At 31.3% G+C, this 16,520-nt stretch overlaps 1 protein-coding gene across 2 annotated transcripts in view; it reads right to left on the reverse strand.

Moving 5' to 3' along the window:
• The window catches only part of Arc42 (Activator-recruited cofactor subunit 42), a 44,808-nt gene that overhangs the window by 5,894 nt on the left and 22,394 nt on the right, over nt 1–16,520 (reverse strand). For both annotated transcript variants that reach the window (XM_085815613.1, XM_085815617.1), the window contains exons 5-10: nt 14,070–14,185; nt 9,409–9,615; nt 5,415–5,471; nt 3,567–3,647; nt 3,389–3,484; nt 144–200 (exon numbers count right to left, since the gene is read on the reverse strand). In XM_085815613.1, the coding sequence (XP_085671739.1) occupies nt 144–200; nt 3,389–3,484; nt 3,567–3,647; nt 5,415–5,471; nt 9,409–9,615; nt 14,070–14,185 (614 nt within the window). The remainder of the gene's footprint in view (nt 1–143; nt 201–3,388; nt 3,485–3,566; nt 3,648–5,414; nt 5,472–9,408; nt 9,616–14,069; nt 14,186–16,520) is intronic.

Below are 16,520 nucleotides of genomic sequence, written 5' to 3' on the forward strand. Positions count from 1 at the left end.
TGAGAAATTTTAAGAATAAGAAAAAGTCGGGAGAAATATGTTGTAAATCGGGTTGGCGGGAGAGTGGTCGAAAATCGGGAGTCTCCCGCCTAAATTGGGAAAGTTGGCAATTCTGTTAAAGAGTATTTAAAATAGGAACTTACCTGATGAGAAACAAATGTGGCTGCTTCAGATGCTGCTAATTTTGCCATAGCAGCTTCCTAAAAATAAAATAAATGAATAAATAAACTTTTATATTCAAGAATTTTCAACTTGCCTGTTCTTTTAAAGCATTATTATTGTTTATTAGGTGAATTTTCATCTAAAACAAAGGAAACATAAAGCATATATTATACTAAATTATTATGTTTATTATAGTACACTATTTAAAACAGGTATACTATTACAGGTATACTATTTAAATAGTTATTTAAAACATATACAGAATATATTTTTCACACTGTGTGTGAAAGAACTTCAAGAAATTTTATCATAGCAGGCTTCGCATTCAGGCTTTATCTGATAGTGTGCTTATAAAACAAATACGGTACACAGTCCGAGATCTGGACTCGTCGGGACTTCGGCGATTCCGGATTTGAGATTTTTCCGGATATTAGATCATCAGTTTAAATCTTGTTAAGATAGCACATAGAAATTATAAAATTAAAAATATGAAATCATGATTTATGAAATAATGAAACATTTTTTTTATCTAAAGGGTAACAAAATTTATTAAAAAAAGTTTAATATTTATTTATTCAATTCTTTAAATGTAAGTTGTTTAAGTTGCTTCGTTTTTTGTGCTAATACTTTCTCTTTAATTCTATAAACAGACATAATTTCTTGTTCAGTTACAAATTTCCACTGTTCAATATAACTGCTATGTCCACTATAATTGCTGTGTCAAGAATTCTGACTAACTTGTCAATTGAAATTTTTTCGTTTTCAATAACCTCTCTTGTCACTTTTTTCACTATCGGTAGCGATATTTTCTGGATCTAAAACCATATTACAGATTTTGCCGTCTGTTAATTCATTGATGATTGGGGCATTGTCATCGCAAACTTCTGAAAAACTTCTGCTATATCATCTTAATTATTATTGCTTCTCCACATTTCTTTAAAAAAATCCATTAATACTCCACAAAGCAGATTTTAAACTAAACTATTTCAAAAATTCTTGAGTAGTTTTCCCATTATTGAAGAAATTTAATACACATTTAAAAAATTTGGAGGGAAGAATAATACGGATACATTATCTTTCACTAAAATTTTAAGTAAAGTATGAGCCAAACAGTTGTCTAAAATCAGGACAATTTTTGCATATCAGGTAAACCAACTGAATTCTACTGAGCCTCGGACATGAAATGATTTTCAAAACAACCATTCATTAACACTTGTGTCATCCATGTTCTTTTATTTGCACAATGTATAATGGGAAACTCTTTACTCCTTTTACATGCTCGAGGCCGTGCCTTTTTTCCGATTATGAAAAGTTTACACTTGTGCATTCCTGCAGCATTTGTACGTGCTAAAATTGTTAGTCTCGCTTTGGAATCTTTGACATGAGTTGCAGCCTTTTCTATAGAGGTTCCCAAGGTATTTTGCAGTACCATATTGCCAGAAAAGACCAGTTTCATCAGCGTTGTAAATGTATTCTGGAGATAACTTTAATGAGTTCAATGAATTCATCTGCAAATAGTTCAGCAGCTTCAGTATCACCTGAAGCTTTCTAACCTGAAATTCTTAATTGCCTTATACCATGCCGATTTTTTAATTTGGTTAACCAACCTGTTGAATATGTGCACTCAGTTTTTAAGTTTATTTCTTAGTGAAATATTTTAGCTTGAGCCATTAACATTTGACCTGCCAATGGCATGGCCTCGCTGCGAAACTGTCTGACCCATTCAGTCATCACTTAGCATAAGGAATAATTTTTCTGTTATTTATTGCAAGTCGGGTGATGGAATCCACAAAAAATTCAAAAAGTTTAATTTTCTGTTTTCTTATGTTGTATACAGTTGACTTTCCAATGCCATACCACTCGCATAATTTTGAGACGGATCCACTTTTTGGTTAATGGACAGCAAAATATGCTTTTGCTTTGTAGATCTTGTTACAGCTCCAAAGTCAAAAGCTGAAACTTAAATTTTCATAAAATTGCTGTAATAAAAATAGCCTGCCAAAGAAATTAAGCTGGATCAAATCAGAAAGTTAAGGAACAGCAAGTCTACTATATTGACTGAAATTGCTTGAAATCAGTAACGTATAATTTTAGTCTAGCTTAATAGCATCTGCTATACACGATTGGTGATGCTCAAGGCTTATCCGAGTCCTGAATAAATAAATTCTCACATATACTTAAGGCTTAACGAGGGCCGGCACTAGATATCTTATCGCATGGCATAGTCTCTGTGGGTCCTAAATTCTGTTAACCAAGCACCTCCCTAAGTTCTAAATTTTTGCCACCCCTAAATTTTTTTATCCCTGTGCTTTCCCCGAATTCCAAAAATATTTTCAGGCCTTAATTTCCTTGCTCGATGTTTCTCTAAATCCCCAAAATCTTGTCTTCCCTAAATTCTGACGCCTGGTGCGGCCATATGAGCTCTGGTGCCGGTTCTGGCTTTATGTGAAAAACAAATAAGTTATTCTTAATTGAAATAGCACTAAATGTAATCTCTTGGCCTATAAGTATTATTAATAAAATCTATTTTTAGCATATGGAAAGAAATTTTTGTGAAATTTTTCTTCGTCAATATTTCTTAGCGCATTTAAATCTATAATTATTGCCAAGCATAATGCCAACATAAAAGGTTAACATACTCTTTTGTTTATTAAATTACTAATATAAAAAAAATTGTTTGGTCTTTGCTACATGAGTCATTACTCAAGTTGTCACATGTTCATAAACATGTGATGATGAGAGTAAAATATAATAAATAATGATTCACCAGGTTGGTGTCAGGGATATAAAATAGTAGGTCTAAAAAATCAACTATGTTTCTATCTAGAATGTTTCGGTTTGAGATATATGCCATGCATATGCAGCTACAGAGCCAAATTATTGATCACAAAAATTTATGCTAAATTATTTTTTCTTCAATAATGAGGTATTTATTTAATGCTAAAGGGAAATTAAGATTTGGTACTCTTTGCATGTTTTATTTATGGGGGAAAAATCAAATCTACATGCGTAAAGCATTAAAAGAAAAGTTGTTGGCGCTTTGAGGTCTATATTTTAGATCAGTACTGATATTGGGACGTCCATATCTCGGACTATGTATTGTACTTCTAAATCAATTACTGCATATGATTAATATGAATTTTCAGAAAATTCGCTGCTTCTCACAAAGTTTATAGTGAAAATATAAAATATTATTTAATGTATAAAAAGTTACACTAAATCAAACCTTAGTAAATTTTTCTCCAGCATCTTTTAATGATGCAGCTTTCCAAGTTAATAAACGTGCTGCTTCTATTTTCATTTCCATTTCAGCTAACTTCAACTAAAGAAAGAATTGTGACATTTTATTAACATTATTGTAATTTATGAAAAGATCATAAAAATTAACTAGAATCAATACTTGCCTGAATTGCCTGTAATTTTATAATAGGTGATCCAAAAGCCTGTCTTTGAGCAGCATAATGAACAGCACAATCCAATGCAGCCTGTAATATCAATTCATATTTGAAGAGGATTTATTTTACACTTTTTAAAAAAATTAAGTGGAAAAAATTATCAATTAAATCTCCAAATTATAGGAAAAAAGGTAATGCAGTTCTGTGAGAAAATTTCAGGATGTCATAACTACTGTGTGCAATGTAATGAAAGTTGGGTGAATTTAATTGTATATGCATATTTACACACCCACACATATACATGTACAAGAGTTGACAAAATGATAGAAATCCTTATTTAAAAAGATCAGTTTTGTTTCTGCTGACTGCAAAGCTAAACATGAAACTCATTCGTTTGTATAATTTTCCTGTCCCCTATATTTTCAAGGTTGTGTTTAAGTGCATTATGACCTCAGCTGATTTGAAAAAAATTAGTTCATTGTAAGCACCTATTTAGTTAGTTAGTGACATCTTTTGCAAAGTTACTGGGAGTATCAATAAGTATATAAAGTAATAAAATAATAAAATAAAGTTAAAAATAAAATAATCTAAACTAAAGTAATAAAATAATTTAAACTAAAGTAATAAAATAATCCATTATTAGAGAAAATATAATCACTGAGAGACAACTGTTAAAATAAAATGAAATTCGCCATCACAGATAGGGAGACATTGCAAAGTATTGCTAACTCAGATATGAAGGCCACTGTAAAAATTGTGGTTGCTGAGTTTGATATGCATTTATACAGAAAAAATTTTTAATTCTAAGAATGCAAAGGAAATTGAATGCAAAAAATATTTATTATTATTGAAAAACCTCACATACTCCAAATAAATGCAAAACAGATTACGATGATGGCAGGAATATAGAAATGTGAAATGCTGATTAATAGAAAATAGTGTTGTAATCTAGAAAGTCAATCTTTATACTGCCTCTCGATTTCAAGATGTGTTTCTGTACAGTGAATATTGGTAAAAGTTTACAACCCAAACTCTTTTAACTAACCATAGTTTGATTTCCTTTATGCTTTAGGAAGTATCATGGTTTTTATTAGGTCCTAATTATCCCCTTAAAGGGAAGAATATCTAGCAGTGACTTGGGCAACCATCTCCATTTTATAACATAGACATTTTTCTGTTTGAGACAACATCTTTCAAAATGGCAATACTTCAGTACATAAAATTAAGAATATCCATCCATGATTTTAGAAGGATGAAGCTGCATGCGTTTTCTGGTCTTACTAGACTGACATGCACATGAGCTACAGTAGTCTGTATTGTTAAACAAAATGAGATTTTCATTACCATCTTGTAATATTTCTCAAGGAATGAAAAATGATATAAGATACCAGCATTTGTATTTATCTTCTCTAAGAAGAATTCAAACTGCTTTAAATCTGCACATGCTCCTACATCATATTAAGTACTTGATACCTCTTTTCATGGTTTTCTAGCATTTTTTACCATTCTTGTTTTGATTTATTGCATGAACATCATTAATCATCCAAGTGGCCAAGAATTTTCCCCCAAATTTTAATTTAAAAAAAAAAGACCACATGTAAATGATAATCTTGATTATAGTTCCAAAATAACACTCTTACTTAATGCCTTGACTTTTTTCTTTCCAATATTTACACTAGCTTATATTGTCTAGACACATTTTCAAGATGCATGTCTGTGTACTTAAAGATATCACGGCAAATATTTTTGAACATATATACACAAACTGCCATTTGAAGGCTTAAACAATACCCAAAGTAAAATATATGAAGTCTATAAATTTGTTTCCTCTTATTCATTTTAAAAGCAAAGACTTACCTGTGCAATGCCTAAAGCCTGTCCAGCAATACCTATTCTTCCAGCATCTAGTGACATCTAAAATGAATAAAATGTGTCTGGTCTATAGTCAATATATGTTTATATATAAAACTTTTAATTGTTATTTTTTATTAACTAAAAATTACTGTAATAAAATTTCCCAAATGAAAGACAGCCTTACATTTTTAAGGTACCTTAGAAGACAAAAATAAAGCTTGCATATAAAATAGTTTGACAGAATAAATATTTAGAACTAAATGGCAGCATATTAATAAAAATGATTATCTGATTTTTGTAAATAGCTTTTCAATCAATTTTGATTAATATTTCTCAAAACTGAAAATTAATAAAAAAATAGCCCTTTCAGATGTGCTTTAATTAAATGAATAATTATAACATTTTAAATTTGTATTAGCAATTTAATTCTTCGGATGGGATTTTTGAGCTGCTTCTTGAAGTTGGACATTTTCTACTTATACTGAGATGCAATTTATTGGCTATTAAAAGTGACTATATTCTTGCTTGAAAATGTCTGCTTCTTCTGAATTTCCTTACTTGGAATTCCCATTGAAGTTCAGCTTTTAATTTCTCTTATTTTTCTTCATTTTCTACAATGAAACTGAATAATTTCCCTGACCAAATATGATAAATTAGTAAATTAAGTACATATAAATGAATAAATTTCCATTTATTATAAAATACAATAAAGTAACTAAAATATTATTAAAACATTATTTCATTCATCACTGTAAAGCAAAAGAAAGGAAAATATGTATCTAACCATTCAAAAAAGTACTCAATTTAAAAAAAAAAAAAAAATCTTTGAAATAAACTCATAATAGTAACATCAGTCATAATAAATCTTATTTTTATGTGTATTTCAAAGTAAAACTAAAGCACTAAGAACTGACTTTTCAAAAAAAGTTTATATTTTCCCTGACTATTTTTCATTTCGTTCACCTTTCATAATTTTTGGTGAGTGAAAATCCTGCATATTGTTTACTTTTGTATCCTTTTCCCATACTGGAAAGGAACCAGCAAGTTACAAATTCTCATATGTCATTAATGGAAATTTGACTGGAAGTATATTTCTGAACTAAAAGAGAAGTGAATGTACTTGGAATGAGCATACGGAGTACAAAATCAAAGATTCAGACTTCTTGGGATTTTAGCAATTCTCAAATTTTAGAATTTTCAGGTTTTATATCATCAATTTAAATTTAATGACTTAATGAGGTGACATGCAGCAATTTTAAAGTTTAAAACATGTAATACTTGTTTATGAAATAATGAAGCATTTATGACTGTAAGGGAATCAAAATTTGAAAAAAAGAAACTTAATATTTATTTATTAGCTTTATTAAACATTTCTTTAAATGTAAGTTGCTTTACTTTTTGTGCAAATACTTTCTCTTGAATTTTATAGACAGACATTATTTCTATTTCAGTCGAAAAGTTGTATTATTGAAGTCTGTAACTGCCATGCCAATAATTCCCACTAAATTTTTAATCAGCACTTTTTTTTTTTTTTAATTCACAACAACCTCTCTGTTACTTTTTTCGCTATCAGTAGTGATATTTTCTGAATTTAGAATCATATAACAGATTTTGTTGTCTGTTAGTTAATTGACTATTAGGTTACTGTCATCACAATGGAACACTACTGTTATATCATCTTCATAAATTCTATTAATTGGAATTTTTTTTCGATATTCAAAAACCTTCAAATGTATCATCATAAAGCTTAGCCAGAGACTGCTATAAATTACTGCTGATTTATCATGAGATTAGCAACTAAACGCATGTTCTTCTGCTAATTTTGTCTTGCTTATCTTGCTTGCTGAGGAAGTCTGATTTATATTGGTTTAGTTATTTATTATGCTTATGTCTATTTCCTGTATAAGCTTAAAGCTTGTCTGAGTTCCAAATAAATAAATGCTCCTATACACATAAGGTTTATCAAAACAACAAATCAGTTATTCTTAATTCAAACAGCACCAAATGTAATCTTTTGGGCTATGAATATAATTTACAAATTTTTTGCGCACGAAAAGAAATTTCTGTTTCACAGTGCAGTTGGCTGACATCTCTAATCGTCACCAAGCATATTGTCAACATAAGGTTACAATGATGTTTGCCATTCCATTACTAATTTTCTTTTTAAAAACTGTTTTGGATATTGCTGTATGGGTCATTTTTCAAACTGCCATGAGTTGATAGTCATATAATGATGAAAGAAAAAAAAATCTGAATGCTTTCAAATTTTATATAATGCCCAAAGAGGTGTTTTTTTAATGTTTTGTGTGTTATCTTTATTTATTAGGTACCATGTTCTTTGCACTTAAACCATAAAATTCAATTCAACAGCAATATCACAAAATAATTTTAAAATCAGCATATCTTTAGAATTTCCCATACACTGTTTTAAGCGCTGTTTCCCCCCCCCCCCCACGTACAGTGTTGCTTGCCATTGCTTGCTTTGAAATCATTGAGTTTGTTAACCCAAAATTCGTTAAAGTGTTACCGAATATGAAATTGATAATAAAAAAACTTAATATTTAGTGACAATAATTTAAAAAGTGAAGCGACATTTAAAGTTTTTGACGCAAAATGCCAAAACGAAATTAATAACATTTCTAGGCTAATACCCTTTGGGCTAAAAAAAAAAAAAAAAAAAATTAGTAGGTTGTCATCAGGATCATTAGTTATTTAGCAGGTGTAAAATGAAGGGGAAAAGTAAGCATAATGTTTCAGTTAGAGATGTACTCTGAGCAAAGGTGGCTATGCAGCCAAATTATTGATCACACAGATTTATGCTAATAAACGATTGCATTTGTTCAACATGGAAGTGCTTTATTTGGTGTTGAAGTGAAGTTAAGAATGAGGGCCTTCCATGAGCTTTATTATGAAAAAATTCCTGTTGCGCATCATTGAAGCATGTGCTAAAATAAGATGTTACACTCGAAATTAATTCTTTCTCCCTTTTTGCAAAAAAATTCTAAAAAGAAAAAAAATTGCTGGGGGGGGCAGAGATCCGAACATTGAATGTCCAGGATTTGGATTTTGCATTGTATTTAAAACCCTAGTTTTCAAAAGCACTTATATCTTTGGAAATGATTTCTATCTTGCTTATTTGACTCAAAGCTTGGAGCTTCTTTGCAATGAATAAAAGTTGAATTTATATAAATAAATATAGATATTCAGATGCACTCTACATAATTTCAGTTTATGGAAAGATTTAAACTAGTAAATTCTTTGGGTGATGAAAAAATCTGAAGATATTTGCTTTTATATAAGAAGATGAAAAGCAAAAATGTACAAGTTCAGCATTTGCTTTATGCAATGATTTCAAATGTAAAGTATGACTAATAGCAATATAGTATTTGATATATGATAGTTTTACAACATGATTCAATTGTTTGTGGAACATTTAAAAAAAAATATCATCTTAGTAGTCATACTTTTTTATTTCTAAGCCTTTCACATCAGCAAATGCGTACCAAATTTCAGTTACGGACACTGGGCCAGGAAGGCATGAAATTGCAGATACAATAATCTGATAGACATTGAGATTATATATTAATAGGTGTTTTCATTTTTTCTTCTTTAGTGTACTAAAACCCTTGTATTAACCAAAGCTTTGATACCTCTGTGTATCATGCCACTGCCACAATCTTCACATTTTCCAGTCTGCTTACTCTCTTTTTCAATTTTGAAATAGCATCATGTTATTTTTATTTAGATGGTCTATATAATATCATCATTTTATGTTTGGTATGGCTGCTATAGCTTCTTGAAACTTAGGAACGTTTACAGCCTTTCCCCATAAATAAACTACTTTTTTTTGGTCGTATCATTTTGGCTTACAAAATGTTTCACAATAATGCTCTTATTAAGCAGAAACCTATATTGTATATTATTCTCATAAAGCAAAGAAACTCATACTGTATCTAAAAATACACATATGTGTATCTCTTTGATTATAGAATCTTACCATGGCTATTTTAAATCCTTCACCAGGCTGACCCAGAAGATTATCTTTTGGAATTCTACATTCTTCAAAAATTAGATTACAAGTTGAGGATCCTCGTATGCCCAACTTGTCTTCTTTCTTGCCTAATGTCAAACCTGCTGTTGGTTTATCAATTATAAAGCAACTGATGCCTTTATGTTTTTTTGATTTATCAGTAGTAGCGAATACCTGAAAAAAGTTGATTAGCAATTTACCATATATGTTGTTTTAATAATTTATCATTTTATTATGTTTATCTTTAATCAAACAAAACATATATATATATATACATACACTATACACACATACTTGGTTAAGACTTAAGATGAGTTGCCCTTATGCACACAAAAAAATAAATAATGAAATTAATTTTATATTCATAATAACTGTTAATACATGTATGATAACTAGCACAGTCAGACAACATGGCCAAATTCACAATGATTTTACACTATAAATGAAGTTCTCTTTGTGGCTGTGTGCTATCTTTTCCAAAATTGATATTTGAGATATTTGTGTCCCATTAACAAAAATTTAATCTGATTTTTTTCTCATGATAGGTGTATATTTGTTCTATTATAAGTTCAATATATGATTACTATAGCATTATCAGGCAAGGCATACAAATTCACAATTTTTCGCAACTGAATAGTGTTCTTACCACTTTCAACGCACTGGACTCTAATGTCAAATGATTTACAAAGGTTGAGTGTTATCATTCAAGATGTTATTGTGAGATATATGAAGAAAAAAAAAAGAAACTATTCAAACTAAACAGTTTTTTCATTGAAAACAAATTTTTGGAACATATACCACCTACACAGGAAACATCCTGACACAGAATATGAAGTGTGTCCATCTAAGAAGAATGCAAACGGAAAACAAATTAGGAGAGAAACGAGATATTATTGTAAAATTGTAATGGAGGATTCTGTATACCATGTTTCAAACTTTTATACATAGAAAAATTATTAAATTTTGAAAAATATTATAGCTATTGCTGATGTTGAATAAAAATATCATATGCATATAACAGTGTATATTATTTTTTCTTTCTTCAAAAATTACGTATTTTTCTTCAATATCTGGAATGAAACTTCTCTGCCCAACTTAGGTGTGCGAGGAAAGAAAAATATAAGGTAAGTTCATAAAAATGTTATACAGTACAAAGTCTGTAATCCGGACTCGTCGGCGATTCTGGATTAAGTGGTTTTTCCAGATTATAGATCATCAATTTAAATCTGGTAAAATGACATGCAGAAATTATACAATTAAAAATATGAAAACGTAATTTATGAAATAAAAAGCAATTATGATCTAAAGCGTATCAAAATTTACAAAAAAAAAAAAAAAAAAAAAAGCTTAATATTTATTTGTTTACTTTAAGTTGTTTAAGTTGCTTCGTTTTTTGTGCTAATACTTTCTCTTTAATTCTACAAGGGGTGATCAAATGAAAAGGTACGAAATGACATGATGGGTACAAATGTAGATTTTATTCAAAATATACACCATAGGCCTGAGCACAACGATCACACTGATGAACAAGCCGCAGGATTCCTTGTTCCCAAAATTCCTGTGGCCGTGACGAGACTCTGTCCTTCACAGTATCCTTGAGTACGTCGTCCGAGTTGAAGCGTTTCCCTTTCAGGTGTTTCTTCAGTGGACCAAACACATGGAAATCACAGGGCGACATGTCTGGACTGTAGGGCGGATGGTCCAAGGTCTCCCACTTGAACTTGGCCAGTTCCATGTGTGTGACTCTGGAGACGTGTGGACGCGCGTTATCATGGAGCAAAACCACACCCTCCATGAACAGCCCGGTCTTTTGTTCTTGATGGACCTGCGTAGGCATCGAAGTGTCTCACAGTACACATCTGAGTTAATGGTTTTTCTGTGCTCGAGGAATTTCACAAGTAACGGACCTTGAACATCGAAAAAGACGGTAAGCAACACCTTACCTGCTGATGGCACGGCTTTGAACTTTTTGGGGGGAGGTGACGACGCATGCTTCCACTGCATGCTGTCCCGCTTTGTCTCTGGCTCGTAGTGATGGCACCAGGTATCATCACCTGTGACGATCCACTCCATGAAAGCGGGGTCTTCCTGATTACCGAAACAAATGCTGCAGTGCTATCCCCATACACTGCTCCTTTTGCTGGTCGGTGAGCTGCTTCGGAACCCAAGTGGCACACACCTTCTGATATCGTAACCTGTCGTGAACAATTGTCCACATGGTTCCACAGCTGACATCCACCTTCACCATTCGCAATGTGACACGCCGATCACTTCTCACTAGGTCGTCCACCTTGTCGAGATCGTTCGTGATGACAGTGTTCGTCTGGCCTGGTCTCGGGTCATCACCCACACTCTCACGGACTGCATGGAAACAGGCACTCCATTTTTTGACAGACTTGTCAGAGACACATTTCTCTCCGTAAACTGTCACCATCCGGCGATGAATAGCTGCCGGTTTCTCACCTTCCGCTGTCAGAAATCGGACAACACCTTGCTGCTCCTCAGTCATCGAATTTTGCAACGCGAACGCCTTCCTGGCCTCATACGGACTCTGCTTTTGATAAGAGCTCTGCTCTCTCCTGCGCATGCGGGCGCCCACGCATGCTCCGATCCCAGTCAGATATTCCAATCGCATTCCAAGATGTCTCACTACGTTCTCCCATGGCAGAATATGCAAATATTTAACTGTTACATTTTTACGTTGTTTTGTACCTTTTCATTTGATAACCCCTTGTATAAACAGACATAATTTCTTGTTCAGTTACAAAGTTCCACTGTTCAAGTCCTGTAATTGCTGTATCGAGAATACCGACTAACTTGTCAATCAAAATTTTTTCGTTTTCAATAACGTTCTCTGTTACTTTCTTCACTATCGGAAGTGCACATGGGTAAACGCTTTATGTGCATGCGTAGCGGACGTTTGTAAGTTTGTGGCTTTGAGGTCCGGATTATAGATCATTCTGGATAATGGACGTCCAGATTATGGACTTTGTACTGTATATTTAAAGAAAAATATAATGTTTTTATATGAATTGATTCTGAATTTTATAAATATTAAAAAAATATCAATAAAAAGATTTAATGATTTTTGAACAAAGTTTGCCAAAATTGTGTGACAAGTAAGGGTTTAACCACAACTGGACTTTTGAACTCTTATTTACTTTCTGAATGTTTATTTAACTGAATTATTTCATTTACCTAAAACTGTAATTTAAACTATAAAGAAGCTGTATCTGTATATCAGTTTGTAGTGTAGCCTCACTCATGCTTGCTTACAGAGAATGGTTCTTATTTGTTTTTGTTGAATATAAAAGTTGTTATGTTATGAAGATGATGAGTTGTTTAATTAGTTAAGTGAACTGCTTCTCTTCCAGCTTAATGAACATATGTTATGATATAGAACACTAGAGTGGTGTACTCAGTATAGCACACATTTATTAAAAAATTTTATAATTTTCATTAATAAAAGACTTGAATTTTGATAAATATGTCTGTCCCCCCAAACTTGATCAAATAGAAACAAAACTGTAAGATGCATTAAATTACAAAAGACAATCATTTATGCAAAATTAATGAGTTTACAAGATCTGTTGCAGTTGTTAAGAGGATTTAGCATTCACTTTTAGTACTAATTAAAACAGATTTATTTGCATTTCTTTTTGTAAAATGTTCCTGCAGCTGCTGTTAGTGGTTAGACATTTGTTTTAGTTCACATCAATTTTATCTAATAAATCAATAATATTTATATATTGAAGGTAGAATATGCAATCTTTTTTAATATTATTTAAAAAACATCAATTTTAACATGCAAGTGCACATGCTGGGTCCAATGGACCCACCCGATTAAATAAACCTTTCTCAAAGCATGCCTATTGCTGAGGTCTCGTGTAGTTGTGTCCGAAGTCGTCCTCTTTATGTTTCCGAAGTGTTTTTGCTGGGGCTTTGATTCAGTCTTGTTTTTGATTGGACCATGTCTTTTAGATCCAGTGCAAATATTCATATTGCTGTTACACGGTTGATTTGGAATAGTATAGAAAGTGGCAAATTATTAATTTTTGATTCGAAATGTGCCTGGAATTCTAAATTATTAGTTTTCGATTCAAAAGTAAAATCAGATTTATTGTAACAACTACAGTTCATTAAATTGTTGCTTATCTGAACATGATTCTAAAGTTCTACCCCAAATGATATGCAGAAATAAGGACAAATTTGTAACAGAAGACATTAAATACAGATTGGACACCTATTAAGGAATCCAATCATAAAACTTCCAAGAATAGTACTGACATGGCTTTCAAAAGAAACAATCAAAAAAGCAGAGACTAATTAGGAGAATGAAACAAAATTGAGTAGCAAACAAAGCTGCTGAAGCCAAGCTACTAAAACGATATTATACTGCAGGAGATGAGGAACAAGACCAAAAAGCCTTACATGCCATCCTGAGATGAAAAGGATGATGTATGACACTCATTATTTTGCTCCGCAAATGGAAAAATAATTATCATTAAATTGTGTTAATGATATTTATTGACACATTTAAAAGAAAAGCGAGGATACATAGGTAAATGATGAGTAATTTTTGCAAAATTTAAAAAAAGAAGGAGAGAGGGAATTAAATCCATGCTTACCAGTCCAGCTTCAGCTTCATAACCATTTGTAATCCAGGCCTTAGTTCCATTTAAAACCCATGAATCTCCTTCCAGTCGTGCAATAGTAGATGCAGCTCCAGCATCACTGCCATTACCTGAAGTAAAAAGGTCATGTCTTTGTAATCTATATTTTTAAAAATCAGAATAAAAAACTGATGAATAAAATAAAATACAAAATTTTCTGACCTAAACAGTAATATGTAGTGAAGTCTTAATAAAAACAAACAAAAAAAGTGTTAAGTCTAAAATTATAGGAATGGTCATCTAATTTGTTATTAATTCGAATGCCTATATCTTACATTTAAAATTTTATACATATTGACAGTTGTATTTCAGACTTAGATGCTGATGCATTTTTGTAGGCCATGAGCTTACATGTGGAAGTAAAACATCTTATCTGATTATGAAATTTTGTTGGCCAGGAGAATTGGCAGAAATCCCACCAAACTTGCATTCAGTCATTCTGGCAGAAGTTTGAAGGAGCAGATAATTATGGACTTATGGATATAACATATAAAAACTTAAATTGGCCTGCCATAATTACTCATATTGCAAAGCCATTGTTAATCCAGATTCAAATAAAGCTGCATAATATGCCTATTAATATACGCTTTTCTTAATTACAGGATCCTGTAATTTTGAAAATAATCCACTGTTTGCCATCTTAAAATTTTTTTAAAAGATGATGGGAAAACAGATAAATAGCAGCTAACTTATATTATACTTTACAAAAATTAAACTAGTTTATTGAGAATTAATTGGTTAGAGAAAGATCTTAAGCCATTCATACTGGGGTTTATCTCAACTAACAGAGTCAGTTCCATGTATTGATTACCTCTGTTATACATGAAATTCAGATTTTGCAATTGGCTCTGCTGTGAAGAAAAACTGGTTTTGGAGTAGTATCGGCTATGCCAGATGTCTTTGTTAGCTCACATACACCCCAGTGTGAACAGCCCTTTAGATTGCATTGTCATGGTTATCCATTATTGGTGCTAAACACACTCCCTAGGTACAGTTTTTGTTTGATGCTGGTTGACATTAAACATACAAATGAAAATAATTCTTGTGAAGACAAAATCAAAACCTGCCATGTACTCCACATATTCCAGTGCTATAATAATTCTCCATTTCTCTTTCTATGAGATCTTCCTTGGAGGAGGAGAAACATCCAGCTTCAAGGATGGATTCTTGGAACAGTACAATGGATACAACAATGGGTAAAGGGGAATAAAAAAAAAATTAACAATCTTCTGGAGGACAGCTGTGTAACTGCATTCATATTTTGAATGTTATAAGCAGGATACCAAGTAGTAGTCTAATACATGCTTTATAATGGATTTACAAGTTTTTCAATTCCTTAATTTTTTGCTAAAAAAAGTTAAAAAAATTCTGAATATTTTGGACACTTGAGCTTTCTGGTTACTTGAATGCCAGATATTCAGATTCTTACTGTTACATCAAATACAGTAAATTTTTAAAATATTACATTTTACAATTAAAAATATGATACTTCAGTGATGAAATTCAAAAATTTTAAGAACCAGTTTATTGTTTAAATAAGTTACAAAAATAGCTACTACATTGTTATAAATTTTGTTTAAATAAATATAGAAATTTAATTTTAATAACTAGTTTTCCAAGTTAAATATATTTTAGGAACCAGTTCAGCCAAATCAGTGCAAACCAGCTGAATCCCTCAACTGACAAATCTCATGTAAACAACACATGTCAAAAGGCTAAAACGGAGATAGTGACTGATTGCAGTCATTTTGCATGTTTTAAGACAACATGTTTTTGTATGGAGAGACTGTAAAAATAACACCACTTTCATTGCTTAGTTTGTTTTCAGAAAAAAAAAAGTACTTGTTATGGTTAAGCAATGATTTACAGAGCACACAAACAAGAACACTGTTTTCAATTAATGATCAGAAGTACATAGTTTCCAAATGACATGTGATGATATGTTGCTGAATTAATTCAAATGTATATGTTTTATATATCTTTTGGCTTATAATAAAATGATTTTTTATTATAAGTCATTACAAATATCATATCCATTCATCTAAATTAATTTAATAATGCTTGAAGGTAGCATAAAATTTTATCTTTCTGTTTAATTTAATCAAATAAAATCAAAATCACAAAAATATATTAATAGCAAATTTAAAAGACTACAAAAGAATAAATGACCCAGATAACAGAAGCTTCAGTTAACTGAAGTCTCCAAAACTTAATTTTTACTTTATAAATAACTACCTAATATATGCTGGACCCAAGCTATTAAAAAATCATATTTTAAACACCAAAATTATGTATCAATATTTATATGAAGAGGAATTCATTCTCATTCAAAATTCATTTGATAACAGCTCTTTCACTGCCCCCAAAACACCTTTTTTAAAAAAACTGATAATTAATATTCTAAGG

The sequence above is a fragment of the Stegodyphus dumicola genome, chromosome 1 (assembly GCF_044657685.1).
Source record: "Stegodyphus dumicola isolate Sdum_Otavi_A_Nest chromosome 1, ASM4465768v1".
NCBI lineage: Eukaryota > Metazoa > Arthropoda > Arachnida > Araneae > Eresidae > Stegodyphus > Stegodyphus dumicola.